Source organism: Phocoena phocoena, chromosome 11 (assembly GCF_963924675.1).
Source record: "Phocoena phocoena chromosome 11, mPhoPho1.1, whole genome shotgun sequence".
Taxonomy (NCBI): Eukaryota; Metazoa; Chordata; class Mammalia; order Artiodactyla; family Phocoenidae; genus Phocoena; species Phocoena phocoena.
In genome coordinates this window covers 38,256,176-38,275,385 of record NC_089229.1, presented here as the reverse complement: position 1 = coordinate 38,275,385, position 19,210 = coordinate 38,256,176, and the positions used below count along the sequence as shown (strand labels likewise).

The 19,210-nt window shown below is 34.6% G+C and overlaps 1 protein-coding gene across 1 annotated transcript in view; it reads left to right on the top strand.

Moving 5' to 3' along the window:
* The window catches only part of PTPRQ (protein tyrosine phosphatase receptor type Q), a 196,363-nt gene that overhangs the window by 52,878 nt on the left and 124,275 nt on the right, over positions 1-19,210 (top strand). Inside the window, exons 18-23 of the mRNA XM_065887336.1 lie at positions 8,543-8,703; positions 9,393-9,538; positions 13,452-13,620; positions 15,095-15,385; positions 15,655-15,930; positions 16,303-16,454. Coding sequence (XP_065743408.1) covers positions 8,543-8,703; positions 9,393-9,538; positions 13,452-13,620; positions 15,095-15,385; positions 15,655-15,930; positions 16,303-16,454 — 1,195 coding nt within the window. The remainder of the gene's footprint in view (positions 1-8,542; positions 8,704-9,392; positions 9,539-13,451; positions 13,621-15,094; positions 15,386-15,654; positions 15,931-16,302; positions 16,455-19,210) is intronic.

Here is a 19,210-nt window from a genome sequence, read left to right as displayed (position 1 = left end):
TGAAAAACAACATCTTTGGATATTTGCTGTTTTCAGTATGTCTGCAAATTGCAGGTTACCTGTTATATTTGTTATACTGGTGACTCCTCCCTTTGTCGTGAGTATTTCTTTACAAAATAGCTCACGAGGGTTACTGTGCAATCATTTTATAACCACTGCTGTGTGAATCACATTTGATTTGTAGATGGCATGTTCAGAAATCTTTAACCCATTACATTTTTTATAAGTTTATTTATTTATTTATTTTTGGCTGTGTTGGGTTTTCATTGCTGCTTGCAAGCTTTCTCTAGTTGCTGTGAGTGGGGCTACTCTTTATTGCAGTGTGCAGGCTTCTCATTGCAGTGGCTTCTCTTATTGCGGAGCACGGGCTCTAGGCGCACAGGCTTCAGTAGTTGCGGTGTGTGGGCTCAGTAGTTGTGGCTCGCGGACTCCAGAGCGCAGGCTCAGTAGTTGTGGTGCATGGATTTAGTTGCTCTGCAGCATGTGGGATCTTCCCGGACCAGGGCTCAAACCTGTGTCCGCTGCATTGGCAGGCGGATGCTTAACCACTGTACCACCAGGGAAGTCCTGACCCATTGCATTTTAAAATAATGTTTTCTTTTAAAGTTTGCTTTGTGAAATAACTTTTGTCATCTAAGTAGCACTTTTTCTTCAGTAATACTGGTAAATTATGTTTATATGGTTTCAAATGAGAAGCAATCCTTTCATTCCTAGGGCGGCCACCATTAAATAAATGAATTTCTACTAGAGCTCTCTAAGCTTATTCTTTTAATACACTTCGGATTGAGGTGTGGTATTCTAGTAGACTGATTATACAACTTATTTATTTATTTTAGAGTTGAATTCAACTTGGATTTGTTTACCAATTCATAATGTCAGTAAAATTTAACAGTAGTTTTCTTCCTTGTTTATAAAACTTTTAAGTGAGTGGCCCATAAGGTGTAGCTAAAAGACTGTGGAATGAAAGTGATGCTGAAAATTCTAGCTTATATACAAACCTTGGCCTTTAAATGTTTCTTGGTCTTCTTAGTAGTTGTTATGAGAAGTAACTTTGAATCAGTCAGTCTGACAAATGTTTATTAAACTCTGTGGGGAGATAAAAAGTATATAGAACCTTAAAATAATTTAGACTAATTAGAGATAAAATATGCCCATGTGAGATAACTTAAAAATACGTGCTGAGCAATATATTAGGAAGTCAAAGCAGTTTTACTGCAGCATTTTATTAAATGTCACTGGTCAAATGATTCCCCCTGTAGCATAAAAGCTTACCTTTGGAAATGGCTTTCATTATGCTAAAAAGATACGCTTAGTCCTATTTCTTCCACTTTTCTAAACGATTTTCACTCTATTAAAACTACCTAATAGTTTGAACATATGATATAGATCAATAATCAGAATGGGGAGGGGGCTGTTTCAAATTTCCTGAGTTCACCTCCCGTTTGGAATGAAGTTGGTAAAGGCAGATTGATAAGTCAGGAGAACATCTCAGTGGGAACAGTATATGAAGGCTTGGAGGCAGCATGAATGAACTATATCAAGAAGTTGATAAGTAGCATTGTAGACATGAAATAGTGGGGCAGGATTAGGATGGTGGGAGATACAAACACAGGTAGATGGAATGGTTGAGTGTAAGGGTGCTTTTGATCATTTAACCTGAGGTTTCTAGTGGGATATTAAGAACTCTGTCTCAGCTCTTTTTTTGCTAATCATTTTCCTGAATGACTTGGATGAAGCTTGGGTACCGAGGCGACAAGCAGGCTATTGGTAGGCCACCCACGCTTTGCTGGACCAGCAAACTGTTAATAAATTCTGAATAGAATTCTGTCAGTATAGTGAGTAGATATCTAGTGAAACTTCAACTTCCTTTGTTTCTTACAAAAATCAGAATTCTTTTGCCATATTCCCCATGAAAATAAATCAGCGGGAATTAAATAGAGGTGGTCTTTAGGTGGAGCATTTGCTTTGCAGTTTACCTCAGTTCCCACCACACTCTGTTTTAAACTCAATCATTTTAGTCATTTACTTTGCCTTTGTGGATCTTGAGTTTTTATACCTTCAATTTCAGGGGTCTTCTCATCCCATTTGTGAAATGTACAAAGCTAGGAAAGATTGTGATTGGGGAACAAAATATCTTGGAGAGCTAAAGAAAAGGACTCAAGAGGGATCGTGGAATAGTTAACATTTTGGGACAAATGCTGTGCTTGGCTTCTTACCTGTCACTTGTTTTTCATGACAAAACCTTGAAGTGAAGAGTATTATCACCATTTTACAGTTGTGGAAATTAAGTCTTGATGAGGTTAAGGTGTTGATTAAGGTTACAGAACTAGAAGATGACAGAACTAGGATCATAACCAGATCTGTATTACTCTCAGATCATGCTTTCCCCAAATCACTAGGAATAAGTGTTATAATTGCCCTTTGTTCTAAAAACTCAACAGTATGTTTATAGGATTGGGAAAGTCTTAGTTTGATAACAGCATTTGTGATTAAAGACTAATGGAGTTATAATAAATTAAGCTTAGTGCGTCAACTCATATGGCATATTTCTACCAAAAAGAAATCACTGGCTTGATATTGGTCTGCATAGTTTCATGGACTTTATCCCTTAATGAGAGCATGATCATACTGTTTTATGTGTAAACCAGTTGAGTAACTGGTCCTCACAGTTACAATGGTAAATGGACAAAGCAGGCTTGTTCAGCAAGGAGTGATGATGATGGTGGAAATACTCAAGATCGAGGCATATGATAAGCTATTAAATAATGGAAATAGGTGTTAGCCAAGATTCTTTTAGTTTCGAATGATTGCGCCCAACCTAAATTGGCTTAAGGAAAATAATGACATATTTAGCTGAAAAGTCCAGGGGTATACTAACTGGATGTAGAAACTCAAATAATTTCATCAAGTGTGGTTAACAGCAAGAAGCTTGGTGTGGGCAACAGCAAGATGACCCTGTGTCTTGAGTGTAGTGGCACAGGAGGAAAGTGGAAAGAGATGAAACTGGAGGGGTGGGCAGGCCAGATACATGGAGACTTGAGGCTTGAATAAGGAGCTCTCTCTCTCTCCCGCTCACTCTCTCTCTCTCTCCCTCCCCCCTCCCTCCCCCCTCCCCCCTCCCTCCCCCCCTCCCCCCCTCTCTCCCTCCCTCCCTCCCTCCTTCCCTCCCTCCCTCCTTCCTTCCTTCCCTCCTTCCCTCCTTCCCTCCTTCCCTCCCTCCCTCCCTCCCTGTGTGTGTCTATCTAGAGAGAGAGAAGAATGAATCTCAGTATTGAATGGGATTTTTAAATTTTATTTTCATCACTCACCCAAAGATTACACCCAGGAGAAAACATTCAAAAGACTTTCCATTACTCTTGGAATAAAATCCAAATGCTTTATTTTGGCCCGAGGGATTGTGTCTGTCCTCAGGGGATGAAATCTTTCTCCTCCAGCTTAAGTACAGTCCCTCCTCCTGTCTTGTGGACCCTAATTCCTATGTTGGCTTCAAGAGGATGGTTTATAAGTGTATAAGTGAGCTTCAACCTCATTCTCCTCTAATCTTATAAATGTGTCTTTTCTGCTAAATGCAAACAAGCAAAACAAAGTCAAACCAAATCAAGTGAAATCAACCAGCCAAGCAAATGATGACAACAGGAATAAGAGTAACAATAAATGAATACCCTACTTCCACTCAGACTTTCTCTGAGATTCTAGTAAAGCTTTAGGATCATAGAATATGCAGCTATTTATGCTAGTTTGGGGTTCTTTGATATGTAATTATTAACCTACTGATTCAATCCATCTATGAAGAGTAACTATTCTAGAGTAATTGCAACATAGAAGACCAGTGTCATTGGAGTAGGAAAATTTGTGAAGTTGCTGGGTCATGTGAGAGAGAAAATGATTTGATAGTCAAGTAAATGCATGTTGAAATTCTTTATTTGGGGGAGTGGTATTTAGTGAGTGAAAGGATTAGTGTAGAATATTTAGATAATAGCAGATTAAAGTTTTAAAAATAAATTCATAGGAATGTACAGGAATGGGTGTATCATCAGGCTAGATTGCCCACATGGAACAAAATACCAAATGATGAAGATTAGAATTGAGACCATGACCTTTCAAAGAGTCTCATACCTTGTCTAGGAAACCATTCATGTTCACAGTTAGGGAAATGGGGACTTTTGTTTAAGTCTTTCCATATGGTTTTGATATTCATGGTTCCTCTTAGGCAGTTGTTGCTTACCATAGTCTTGATATGATAAGAAATGAGCAAAGGAATTGGTAAAGCAGAGCAAAGAAACTGCTCTTAAGCTCTAGAATTTCCTTTATGCCCTAGATGTCAAAATGTGGTCTGTCTTTTGAAAAGAAGTGTAAATTAACTAGGAAATAACTTCATCTTAAAGACTCCATTAATTTCATCCCAATATGTTTTCTTGATGTTACCAATGAGTGTAGACAAACAGAAAAACTCCATCTTATATTTATTCAGAATAATTTCAAAGTCATTCAAATTCTTTTGATTTCTCAAATTCAAAAAGGCTTTAGGGCTTCCCTGGTGGCGCGGTGGTTGGGGGTCCGTCTGCCGATGCAGGGGACACGGGTTCGTGCCCCGGTCCGGGAAGATCCCACATGCCGTGGAGCGGCTGGGCCCGTGAGCCATGGCCGCTGAGCCTGCATGTCTGGGGCCTGTGCTCCGCAACGGAAGAGGCCACAACAGTGAGAGGCCAGTAAAATGATAGCACTGAAGACTCCCCAAGTTTTTTTTTTTCCCTCAGTTTGAAAATCTGCACTGCGTGGGCGGTTTGGCTGATTTTCTAAGTTATCTACTTTATAGGTTAAGTATTGTGTGACATTTATGGTCCTCCCATTTCCACACAGTTTATGACTTTGGATATGTAAGAGTTAGACCTGCTCTGTCAGGTGGGCCTTCTCTCTTCCTCTTCCCTCCTCAACTCCCTATTCTACTCTCAAACCTCACAAACTTGCTTTCTAGTGAACAGTTTCCTGCATCTCTGGGGGCTGTGCTTTATTCTCCTTTTCTACTTTTGGGTCACAATTAATTTCCTCACTCATTCTTTCTCTTTTTCTTTGCTTTTAGCCACTAGGGGAAAAATTACTGCCCTTAAGGGGATCACACTGTTATTAATGAGTTGTTTTATAATTACTTACTGCTTTGTCTCTCTGTTTTGAGGGTAAGGCCTGTCTCTTACTCACTTAATAGTTCCTGACATACAATAGGTGCTCAAAGAATTTTGCTGAATTTTGTTGAATATTGATTGTATACATATCATCACTAAATACAGAAGGAGTGGGGAAGGTATCTATCTTTCTCAATTTGGAGCACTATAAAAGAACAGTGCCTCCTTAACTCCCTGACATATACTGTATTCCATTTAAAAGACTAAAATAAAATATATAAAAGAAAATGTATGAATAAGTTATTCCAAAAATTGGACTGCAAATGACCAATAAGAAGATAATCTATTTTACTCATCGTCAGAGATGTGCAAATTAAATAAATGTTTCTGGTCAGTTAAATTTGCAGAAATTAAGAAAATTAATATCCAGACAGGTGGTGAAAGTTTGCACACTTGCTGTGACTCCAGATAATAATGATTTATTAATTATCATTAAAATAAAAATTTTATAAAACCATTTGACTCAGTCACACTATTGGGAATTTAACCTGCAGAAATAAAAGTATTGTTATGGAAAGATATTTGAGTAAGAATGATTACTGCATCACTGATAGTAATATGAAAAAAAAGAGAAACAACCTAAATGTTAATTTATAGAGGGAAGGCTGAAGAAATATGCTATATCCAAATTAGGCAACTAAAAAGAAAATAATGGTATAGATTATTGTTTAAACATGAGAAAAATCAAGATATAGAACATATACTTTTATAAATGGAAATAAAATGCTGTAGTGGAACACATCATAATCCTATTATAATATTTTTAAACTAATAAGAACAAAACAGACATTTTAAAACTAAACCAGCTAAAACCAGGAGTAACAACTGATTCCAGCAGCGTCAAAGCTGGGTTTCTTATGCATGGGAGAAACTGTAGGATTGCCCATGAGATGGCTCTTCAGAGAGCAGAGAGCTCAGGCCTCAGCCCAGAGGTTTCTGTGTGTTTCCGCCAATCTGGCAGCAGCATAAGAGCAAGGAGGGTGGAGTCGGATCCTTGGGAACAGCATCACTTCTCTTTCCTTTTCCTACTTCTGGGTTCTCAGTTTTATGGCAGACCATCTCTTATGTACCCAAGATACATTCTTAACTTGTACCAGAAGTTGAAGCTTCAATTGAAGATTATCTGTGCTCAGATATTTTTCTACCATAGTTATGAAAATATCAGCCACAACTCTAAACTACAAACGCCAAACAGACAAGACATATCAGTATTTGAAAAATTTTTGTTAGCACTGTTTTGTCCCTGGAGATAAACTGGAGTAGATGTGGAAACTATACCTATGTATGCTGAGGTGGACTATTGAATTTGTTATTCAGATAATTTATAAAGACTATCTTCTTTTTACTGAAATATCCAGATATTTAAGACAAAATTTATGTTTGACCTGCATTTTCCAGGTAATTAATTGCCTCGATTCTGTGTTACTTATGGAACATAATTGGGGTTTTTCTTATTGTAGGCAGATCCTTATCTGCACTATTTTGCTGTGAAGATCAGGGTAAGAAAGTAGTCATACAAGGCAGCAGATATTATTAAAAATATGCTTGAAAAGAAAGTTTTGAAACAGATATAATGCAATTAGGTTGCTTTAGCTAATTTCATAGCTTTAGAGATCTGAATTGGACTAGCTATACTGTAGTGTTCTAATGACCTGTGACCAATGACAGGAGTATGCAGTTGGGTAAAGTTTCTATGACAAGGCATCTTTCTCAGACTAATAGCCTAATAGCCACAGCATTAAGAGTTTTAAAAGGTTCTCTCCTATAGTCTCAGCGAAGTCAAAGAGAGAACTCAGCTCTCCCTATGGCTTCTGAAAAAGGATGTGTGATGAAACTCTTTCAAATTACTGAATAGCCTGGCTAATCCTGCCTGTCTCTAATCTCATACTCTGAATCCATATTTCTCACCATGGTAAGCTTTCCAGCTATTTTTCAGATAACCATACTTATATTTGGAGTGAATTGATGCTTTTGTAATGGTAAAACCATGGCTGAAATGTATCTCTCTGTGGATATCCTTAATTCACTTAGAATCTGTTATTCCCCTTAATGATTCAAGGATTCAAATATTTCAGTGGTAAAGAAAGTGCATTTTATGTTCAGAGGGAATATCCATTTACCTCTCGGATGCCTTGTGCTTCGAAAGAAGAAAAAACTGAGATTACATGAGATTTGTATCTTTTCTGTGATATTACTCATATTTTCTTATCTAAATTCTTTAATAATTAGTTTTTTTACATCTTTATTGGAGTATAATTGCTTTACAAGTGTTAGTTTCTGCTTTATAACAAAGTGAATCAGTTATACATATACATATGTTCCCATATCTCTTCCCTCTTGAGTCTCCCTCCCTCTCACCCTCCCTATCCCACCCCTCCAGGCGGTCACAAAACACCGAGCTGATCTCCCTGTGCTATGCAGCTGCTTCCCACTAGCTATCTACCTTACATTTGGTAGTATATATATGTCCATGCCTCTCTCTCGCTTTATTGCTCTTAAAAATCAAAATTTCTTCTTAAAATGCATAGTTTTCAGTACCATTATATACATATTCATTCTTTAAATTCTAATCTATACCCAATTCTATGGAAACTGAATTAACATGACTGAAATTAATTGTAGTGCTGTATTACTTAGCAACAGTATGCTCTTTAGACATTTCCCCCCTCTCCTGGCATTTTGGTACTTACTTGGAGAGTTTAAGTCAATATTTACTTTCTTTTCTGAAGTGATATTTCAGATACATTTAAGATTTTAATTGAGTGAGAGATGTGAGCTCTACTTTTTGCTTTCCTGTTATGTTATACATACATTATTTTAAATCTTGTTTCTAATTACATAAATAAAGGATAACCCATACTCATTATTTTAGATACTACTATTCAGGTATTTATCATTTGAAATTGATTTGAATTGGTCTGAAGTAAATGTTACTTTTGTACAATATATGTAAAATGTGTTTGATAAATATATGGTATAAATTAGATTTTGCCAACACTTCAGTAGAACACATATTTGAACAACTAAAACATTCGTATGAAAGAGAATGCTGTAATTACTTTGAACACACAGAATTCCTAGAGAGCCATTAAAATCAGTCCAAGCAAACTCTTAATATGAACATCCTATTAACACTTGATTGAATTACTGGGTATACTTGAAAACAAAAGAATTTACTCACTGAATTATTCTGAAATTCGTCCTTTTCAGCATTTCTGGATAAGTAGCATCTTTATCCCATTAATCTGGATTAATATCTGTGCATAAATGTTGCTTATTTTTAATGTACTTGTACTCAAAATGTATCTGTAACGTTTAATTTAAAGGTCAGTTGTGCAGATAATCCTTTATTTTCCTCTTAGGGACAGATCATCATTAAAGAACATTAATGTAACTGAAACATCATTGGAGTTTTCAGATTTGGACTATAATGTTGAATATAGTGCTTACGTAACAGCTAGCACCCGATTTGGTGAAGGGAAAACGAGAAGCAATATCATTAACTTTCGAACACCCGAAGGAGGTGAGTTCTTATGGATGTAGGCCAAGTAAAAGAATATCATACTCAGAAAAAAAATGTGTCAAATATAAATATGTCTCATTAAACCTAATATCTGTCACGGTTACATGCAAAATTGCTTTTCGCTCACGCTCTACCTATGTGATGTTAATCTCTGTGCCTCAATTTCCCATCTGTATTATGGAAACGATATGTTACCTACCTCACAGGGTCCTTATGAGGATTAAATGAATTTATATTTGTAAATGCACTCAGCACAGAACTCAACATTTAGTAAGCATTTAGTGTTTTTAAATGAAACAAAGTAAAACGCATGAAGTCGGCTCTCTGCCTTTGTCCTCTATTATTCAATTTCAAAATTGCAAGTTAAATTAGAATTTCATATTATGCATTCTATATCGGAAACTTGTCATAATGTTGTTTTCAAATCTAGGGCAGTAGGCATGTTTTAGAACTGGGATAGTGTTTTATGAGTAAGAAATCCGTCTGTCTCTGCTTAGATATTGCTATGGTAGAGTGTTACGGGGATGGCCCAATGAGCCTTGTGGATTTCATTTCTGATTTCTAATTAGATATTATTCTTAGTTTTTAAACAATTATCATAACTAATCAAAGGCAGGTAACATTTAGAACATTTCACACATATTTTAGAGACACAAGTACAGTTTTTTGTTCGATCATTTGTTTTCTAGCACCAAGTGATCCTCCCAAAGATGTTCATTATGCAAACCTCAGTTCTTCATCAGTACTTCTTTTTTGGACGCCTCCTTCAAAACCTAATGGGATTATACAATATTATTCTGTTTATTACAGGAATACTTCAGGTACTTTTGTGCAGGTAAGACCTGAGTTTTCTCCTGCTTCTTTACTTACATCCTTCAGCTCTGTTGATAAAGACTTGGCATGGTAGAAAAAGTTGCTTATTAGAATTTTGTGTAGACATTTTGTAGAACTGCCATTGACATAGAAAAATGTGGTGGAGAAATAAATACATTTTAAACTGTCTAAGCATGCACACATATACTCAAACACACACATGTTTCTCTATCAGCTTCAAATGTGTTACCAACAATGAAGCTGCCACCTTTTAAAAATTCTGTATGTAAATATGGCCCTGAGTGCCTCTTCTCCAAGAAGTGTTCACTAGAGAGTTAATGGTTTCATTTACCCTCAATTATTTCTCAGCTAAAAAAAATTTCTTTCTGTTTGTATATAATATAAATAGTTTTCATGTTTGGATGTGTTTGTGTGTTTTTCTTCAATTCTAAAAATATTTTCAGTTGTTAGCAGGAGGGCTTATCATCATCATCATCGTCATTGCTTCGTATCAGATGTAATGAAACTATTAAAATGTGCTTATTTAACTTGAGGTATGCAAGGTTATAGGGTCGCACACTTTGCAGATGGACACTTTCTGAGATATGAACAATAACAGTTATAAAAATAGCTAAAGTGCATTTTGTTTAAAGAAATAGTTTTAATTTTTCAGCCAAATTCTTTTATTTCTCCAAACTGTTTCACAGAACTCTAGTAGATGAAAAGATTAAAACTGGACTGGTTGTGATTGAATCAGGAATGGAGAGAGTTGGAATATAACTTGGAAAACACTAATTTAGAAGAAATACTGCAATTCACAGAATATGTACCTTACTGATACGGACTGTTGACTGCATGTTGATTATGACTCTGACCATTATTAAGTGTTTGCATCCTTTTAAGCAGAAGGAGGATAGAGATGAGTCTTATTAATTCTAAGTTGCCTAATTCCATTTGTGATTAACAACCCATGTGTAGCCGCTAGAGTTCTTGTGAGCAGAAATCTCTGGGACTAAAGTATGACTTGATTTAGTACAGTTTAGGCTAATGAATAAGGTCAGAGCAGAACTTTGCAAGCTATCTTAAGCCTTACTCAGCAGTGAGTAAAAGACAGTCCAGAGTTTGGTTCTATTTTTATATTCTGCTCAAGGCCCTCTCAGAGTGGGACTGCATAAGAAAAGAGGATCTGTTTGTTTAACTCTGTACATCAAGCAATTTTTGCTCTTCCTTTTTGTTCTGTATTTGGGGAAGAATGAGGATCAGTGTGCAATTTTTTTTTTTTTACCACAATGTGTTCACAAATTTAATAATGTGTCATTATGTCATAGAGGCCATTCAAATTGCAGATTTTTTTCATGCATTTAACCAATATTCAGTATTCGAAATTCAGTAGTTCTGAATCTTAGCAAAGGTTTTGCCTCTGTACAGTTTACTTTATGGCTTGTCTCTGATTCAATTTTGGTTCTCTTTGTCCACATCTAGGTAATCGAGTATAAATGTTTAACTATGATTTCAACATGATTTTATGAACCTTCTTATTCAAACCTGAGTATATAATATGATACCATTTGCAATTCATCTATCTTAGAAAATGTAATCTTTTATTAAATTATCTTAAGAGTGCTTTTAGGTGTGACAGCTGCAAGAGGGCACACAGGCTAATGATGTTAAAACATTTCTTATATTTCTTGAAGTTCATCCGTGCTTTAATTTATTTCTGAAGTTAACGTTAAATATAGCATAAAAATCTTCACTACCTAATTTTCTATTTTGGATTGGTAGAATAGAAGAAATCCTCAAAATGAAAATTATATAGCAGAATAGATGTAGAGCTGTTTTCTTCCTTCTCTTTCTTCTTCCCATAGAACTTTGTGGCATATCTCATGCATGGCACATCATATTCTGCTTTCTATTCCTGGTATCTGCTACTTATCTTAGCTCCCTCATCCCATAGCAAATAACATGAAGAAAAGAGTTGTGTGTGACGCTTGTCTTTCCATCCCCTGAAGTCCTCTGGTACAGTATGATAATGCCCAATAAATGTTTTAATCATAGAACATAAAATTCTTATAACAGATCAACATTATTTTCAGTACTTAGTTATAATTTTGGAGCACTTGAGTTTGTTGTGAAGTGATCTTTCCTTCTTCTGACTTTGTGGAATTTAATCTCTTTGCTACTACTTGGCAATACATCTTGTCCCTCCTCCAATTGTGGTATATTGTGTTTTGTATAGTATATTAACTCTTCTACATTTTAACATTTACTCACTTATGTTTCCTCAGTTTGCCTGACATAGTGTCTTTTATTAAAAAGTGTTAAATGAGTACTGGCTGATTAATCAAATTTGAGAAGTTTTTACTAAATACCTTCTGACTGCATTCATATACACAAAGAATAAACCTTAATTAGATAGTTTGAGCCACAAGACATTTTTTCCAAAAATAAATAGATGAATGGAATAATCATCTGGATAACTGGTATAATTCTAAATTTGTTACATGTCTGTGCATGTTTACTCACACTCAGCATGAATAACTTCTGGGTGATTAAAAATAATTTGTTACTTAATACTGTCATCAAGGTAGGTCATAGGTAGTCGGAATAAATTTTATAGCAAAGTCAAGTCAAAAAGCTCTATTAATATTTTAAGAGAGAATTTATGTAAGCCAGTTATGCCATGTGTAAAGTAGATGTGTTGGAAGATATTAAGTTCACAGATCATATTTTGTGTGAGATTAAATATGTTTTAACTTGTCTGTTCCTAAATAAGTCACCACAAAAGTAAAATAGATCTTTTCTGACACTTACTCTCCCCCACTCCCTATACTGGGAAAGAACCACAAAAATTTGCTGAATTTAGTCTGTTGATACATTGCAGAACCACGATAACTATAAATTTTAGTCAAATTGATTATCCTGTGTTACTAATTTTCATGAACTTTTTACTAATTATCAGTTTTTTATCGTGTGCCAGAGATGGTATTGTTTTATATGCTTTATATTATCTAATCCTCAAAAGCCCTCTGTGAAGTGGAAATGATTATTCCCATTTTACAGTTGGAGAAGCTTTGTGATCAGATGATTTATCCAGAGCTGTTGCCAGAATTGAATGCAGGTCTTTGGATTCTAAGGGCTTTGTGCAGATTGGAATGATTCAGATTTCTCAGTATAAGTAGACATTATTATAAAATTATTCATACTTAATTCATATTTAATTACCTACGTGACTTTTTTAAAAGTCTGTTTTCCTTTATTTTAGAATTGATTTTGACTATGTGTTTTGTGTTTAAAATTTGGTCAAGGAAGGGATGATTGTAATTCCTTAATTATCAAAAAATGCCTTGGGACAAATATAACTAGGGTCATGCAAGAGAATTTTAAAATTTCTCTTACTCAGCACATATGAGAGTGTATCCAACTGCCTTCCCATTTCTCTACATGATTGTAGAAAAAAAGAGGGTCTATGAAAGATAATAACCATTTGAGTTCATAGAAAGAGGTGAACACTTTCGTAATTCCTACACTGTTAACAGGAAGAAAACACTTAAAATTTTTATAATACTCCCAAACTTGTTTAAAACTATATAGTCAATGTTTTGAAAAATACTTGAATGTTTCATAAGGGAAACTGACACTGGTCAGCACATTGTAGCATTTCCAGTTCACCACTAGACCTTCCTCACTGCAGCTAAGCTTGGAGTTTCTGCTACTCTGTATGTTGATTTAATAAAACTGCTACCATCTATTCCTCTTTTAGTACAAACATATTTCCAGTTTAATTATTGCAATAAAAAAGTTCTTTGTTTATTTTCCTCAAAAATTAACATATTAAAATACTGAGGCAACCAATCCATGAATAATAATTACTTTGAAATGCTCATGTATACTAAAAATATACTCTGAACAATTAAAACAATATGTTTATTTTTCAGAATTTTACACTCCATGAAGTAACCAATGACTTTGACAATATGACCGTATCTGCAATAATAGATAAACTGGCAATATTCAGCTACTATACATTTTGGGTAACAGCAAGTACTTCAGTTGGAAATGGGAATAAAAGCAGTGACATAGTTCAAGTATACACAGATCAAGACAGTATGTAAATGAAAAGCATTCATTAATGTTTAATAGGATTAATTTAAAACTTTAATTATTTCAGAATCTTTTTCTATTTGTATGTATTGGTAATAAAATATGTGTTTTATTTAGGCACATTTAACCAGTCATAGAAGTTTGAAAATGCATTTAATATAGCTATAAACCTATTACAATAGTAACAGCCTTTTCTATTCCTGAAAACTGCTACCATCCATTTATAAAAATTCTGTCACTTTCATTGCTTCGAAAGATGTCACAGCCATCGGTTATGGGCATGGAAAAAACCGTTGCGTATGTGGATGGATTTTCCAATACTTAATATCCATTTGCTCTAGAAATGACATTTTTTTCTCTCTAGCAACTTGTTTCCTTTTCAGTCTTTGAACCCACAAAGGATTTTATGCAGCATCTTTGTTCTTATTGTGTTTGTGACTAATATGTCCAAAATATCTTTTTTTTTAACTCTGGAAGTTTCTCATTTGTGGCTTCTGCAGAATCCTGTTTGTGTTGAGTATTCAGAAAACTATAATGACTGAAGCTCTTCCTGTTTTTTAGGTTTCAGTTTCAAGAATACGATGATACATGGATCATTGTCTATTTCTTCTTGTGGTTGTTTCTATGGTCCATTTATTTTTTAAAGATTAGTCTTCTTACTGAGAAATGATACTGACCTAAATTTCTGCTGAGAGTAGAATTCTATGTGTATTATTTGAAGATTATAAATTTGACAGATACTTTAAGTATGAAGAATGAATGTTCTCCCTGTTGTTGGAACAGTCTTTTAAATTGTTTACTCATTGATCAGCAGAGTAGATATGATATGTGGAAATACAAGTTTGGGGAGTCTTTAGCAAAAATGTTAAGTGCAATTTGTGGTCAATATCATTTCAGGAATTCTTTAAATGCAGATCTCTCCCAAGATTTTCACCAACCTATAACGTTTTATCAGTTATTATTATAGCACCATGAATAATAAACACTTACTGTGCACTGTTCCCAGTGAGAGGCCCTGGATGACTTCATATGTACAATAAGGATAATCTTTAGAAGAAAGAAACTAAAAGTATTGTTTAGATAATATACATTATCAAAATATTTAAATATCTGAGTATACATGCACACATACATGTGTGCGTACTCCTAATCTCATACACATAATTTCCATCACATACTCATAATCTCATATACAGACTCATAATCACCATCTTGTAGGAAGGAAAAGCCAAGAAAATATTGCATAAAACTGTTCTCACACGTATTAAAGGTGACAGGGTTTATTTTGAATGATTTTAATATAATTATTTAGAAGATATTTTGTAGTAGATGATGTTACCACATGTGGATTTAAATAATGTAAGAGCAGGTGATGTAGTAGTTGCCATTTCAACAGTTATCCTCCGGTTTGTGAATTTACTTATATTTTATTTAGGGTGACTGATGATTTTTATATTTTGCACATTACCTGTCATAGTACCTGAAGGAGTTGTTGGAAACCTGACTTACAAGTCCATTTCGTCAACTGCAATAAATGTAAGCTGGGGCCCTCCGTCTCAACCAAACGGTCTAGTCTTCTACTATGTTTCTCTGAGCTCACAGCAAACTCCTCGCCACGTGAGACCACCTCTAGTTACATATGAGAGAAGCATGTATTTTGATAATCTGGAAAAATATACTGATTATATATTAAAAATCACTCCATCAACAGAAAAGGGATTCTCTGATACCTATACTGCCCAACTACACATCAAAACTGAAGAAGATGGTAGGCTGGACCCTTTTATTGCCTATTAAGCAGATTGTTGATGTTTTCTTATTTATATTGCTTTCTGATAGAAAACATTATTCTTGTCACTACATAGATTCTGTTTGTTCTTAAGTAATTAGCCTTTCAATAAACACAGTAAGCTCTAAGTTTCTTAAAATTAAAATAATTACCTGTTGATAAAAATTAAGTCCCATTATTATTAAAGCCTCTTCTTCTTGATGCTAACTCACTTTTGTTTCACTTAATATTCTTTTTTTCTTTTATAGTCCCAGAAACTTCACCAATAATCAACACTTTTAAAAACCTTTCCTCTACCTCAGTTCTCTTATCATGGGATCCCCCAGTAAAACCAAATGGTGCAATAATAAGTTATGATTTAATTTTACAAGGACCAAGTGAGAATTATTCTTTTGTTACTTCTGATAACTATGTAATACTGGACGAGCTTTCACCATTTACATTATATAGTTTTTTTGCTGCTGCAAGAACTATAAAAGGACTGGGTCCTTCCAGTGTTCTTTTCTTTTACACAGATGAGTCAGGTAAGCCAGAATCCATATTTCTTCCAATGATTTCACTGTTGCAGCACTTGCTCTCTCTTTTTAAGGAACAGCATGGAAAATGAAAGGATATTTGATTGTCTATTTGTAACAGCCTGACAACTATTCATCTGCTTTGCTGAACATTTTTTTTTTTAATGTGATCTTCAGAACAGGGTGTTCTGTTTAAAGCTACTTTGGAACTACTGAGTTCCAAGTACAAAAGCATGATTACTTCTGCTCTTTATTTCTGAAATTAAAATGATCAGTTTATAAATCTTTCTTAACTAGTGTCTTCAAGAAGCTAGAGTCACGATGATATTTTTCTGCTAAAAAATGTTATGAATATAAGTTTTATAATGTGTTTTCCTGCAGTGCCTTTAGCACCTCCTCAAAATTTGACTTTAGTCAACTACACTTCAGACCTTGTATGGCTGAAATGGAGCCCGAGTCCTGTTCCAGGCGGTATTGTTAAAGTATATAGTTTAAAAATTCATGAGCATGAAACTGATACTATATTTTATAAGGTAGGTTGATGATAACACTATATATTTATTTCAAAAATTTAGAAAGTCAATTAAAGTATTGACATGCAGGGGGAAAATGGACTGCTTTAATTAACACAAGGACCATCTTTTTAAAAAATCTTTTTGGTTTCCTACAACTTAAGGATGCTTGCAGAAAACACAGCAAACGTTTGTCAAATATGGAAGTGAAGTACTTCATATAGCGTTTTATTTAGAATTTATAACTTCTAGATAGCTATAAGTTAGGAAGTAATTGCACCATTTTGTTAATGCTGGAAAGTATACAGTAAATTTTTTCAGACTATTTAAAATCTGTTATTGTCTTAAGGGTAATATATTTCTACATTCATCCCCCTTACCCACAGGGGATACATTCCAAGACCCCCAGTGGATGCCTGAAACCATGAATAGTACTGAACCGATATGTACTGTGTTTTTTCTTATACATCAAGTTTAATTTCTAAAGTTTAATTTATAAATAAGGCACAGTAAGAGATTAACAACCGTAACTAATAACAAAATAGAAAAATTATAACAAACAGTAATAAGAGTTACGTGAATGTGGTCCCTCTCTCTCTCAAAACATCTTCTTGTACAAATTTAATGCCTTTTCTATCTTAACTAAGCACTTATCACATACTATGGCAATAACTTTTACAGTTTGAGGTACAACAGCAAAACTTGTACATTTTTCCCCCTTCTTCCCAATTTCATAGAATGTCACAGAAGCTTCATTTTCACCGAAGATCTTAGCGGCCTCAGCATATGATTACTTTTTCTTTCCTTATTGAGAACATTTTTCATCATCTTCACTTAAAAGAAACACTTTATGGCTTCTCTTTGGCATCTCTGAATTGCCAGCATCACTACTCTTGTACTTTGGGGCCATTACTAAGTAAAATAAGGGTGACTTGAACAAAAGCACTGCGCTATCTGACAGTTGATCTGATAACCAAAAAGGCTACTGACTAATGGGTGGGAAATGCTGGACAAAGGGTTGATTGATACCCTGGGCAAGATGGAGCAGGACAACTCGAGATTTCATCATGCAGCTCAGACCAGCTCACAATTTAAAACTTATGAATTGTTTATTTCTGGAATTTTCCATCTAATATCTTGGGACCATGGTTGACTGTGGGTAACTGAAACCGTGGAAAATGGAACTGTGAATAAGGGGGGACTATTGTATTTGTTGTTAAAAGAAGTACCAAATGAATGTTTTTAACCTGTTCAGAAAAGTGTTTATACTGGACTTCTGTTAACCTTTCCAGATAGCATGTAATCCCACACTAATCGGTCTTTAAAAATATATCATTATTCTTTTTCTTTCAATGCTAATTAGTTTCAATGCTAAATGCCCTTTCACTCCTCCATTTGTAGGTTTCAGAATCAATGAAAAATACCCAAAGAACTGATGTAACAAAGGGTCTCAAATATAGCTATATGATTTCTAGCATTTAATTGCCAAAATATGTTGTAATTAACTAGCATTTATTTGCGAAAGTGTTCTTATTTTTTTTCCAAAGGCAAATGAAGTACTGGAATGCTCTTTAGTTGCAGCAAGGAGAGTGCAAAAACTTTGCATAAACATTGTCCCCAATATTATATGCATTATAATTTATTACTGATGGTAAATCATTTTTATAGCATGTGTAGCTTAAAAAGTGAATAGTAAAAATCAGAAGCAGTGTGTAAGTTTATGTCATAAGGAATAATGCTTTTCTTTTTGGAAGTCAAGATACTACTCTAAAATCTGATAGGCTGAGTAGAATTCAAATTGTATTTCTTCATAAATGTGGAATCTGTTTCCCAGCAGTGTGAAATTTCATTAATGGTGCTGAGTCTCTAGCCCTCTAGTATCTATTTCTAGTCTAATCTTAACATTTTCCATTTTTTTTTAACGTGCTTTGTCTGTATGGATCACTGGTAAATAGGTATCAAATGGGGAGGAAGGAATCATTTTCTATATTTCTATATTTTAAAGATAATAATCTTTATTATCCCAGGAATGTGATCATTCCTAGGATGAACATGTATGTATATTGAAGGGTGGATGTGTATGTGTGATCTTTTCCTCAGAACAGAGATCTCTACCATCAACACCGTTAGCACAGTCATGAATTAAGGACTCTGGCATCAAATTTTCTGGTTAGAAGCCTGACTTTGAGACTTATTGTTCTGCTTTAGGGCAGTTGCTTAAATTCTTATGACTCAGTTTCCTCAAGTGCAAAATGGGAGCTGTAAAGATACATCCACTAAAAAGTGAAGATTGTAAGGGAAAATCTATGTAAAGCATTTAGAACAATCCTCAGCATATGATAAACGTGGTAGCTATTGTTTTTGTATATGGTTTAAAAAAAAAGAACAAATTCCATTCAGCATTGTAATAGCACTAAGCCTGAAATGACAGTACTCCTCTACCTGAATATGAGGGTAGGTTATATTCTAAGAGTTTTAGACATCTGTTTTCTCAATAGAAATGCTACCATTGAAATTTCACTAGTAGCGAAGATATAATCTTTATACCATAAAGTATTAAATATATCCTTTTTGGGGTGGAAGGAGTAGCTTTCTTTTAAAATCTACTACTTTTAGTTATTCCTTTTTACATCTATTGTGTCTTCCCTGAATTTTCATAGCCTTATTTTCTTTCAAATTCCTTTAAATGTATCCTCGTGCCATCTTTTTTCCTTTCTCAACATCTAGTTTTCTTTATCTGCTTTCCTCCCTCTGTGTGGCTTTCTCTTTGAGTGTGT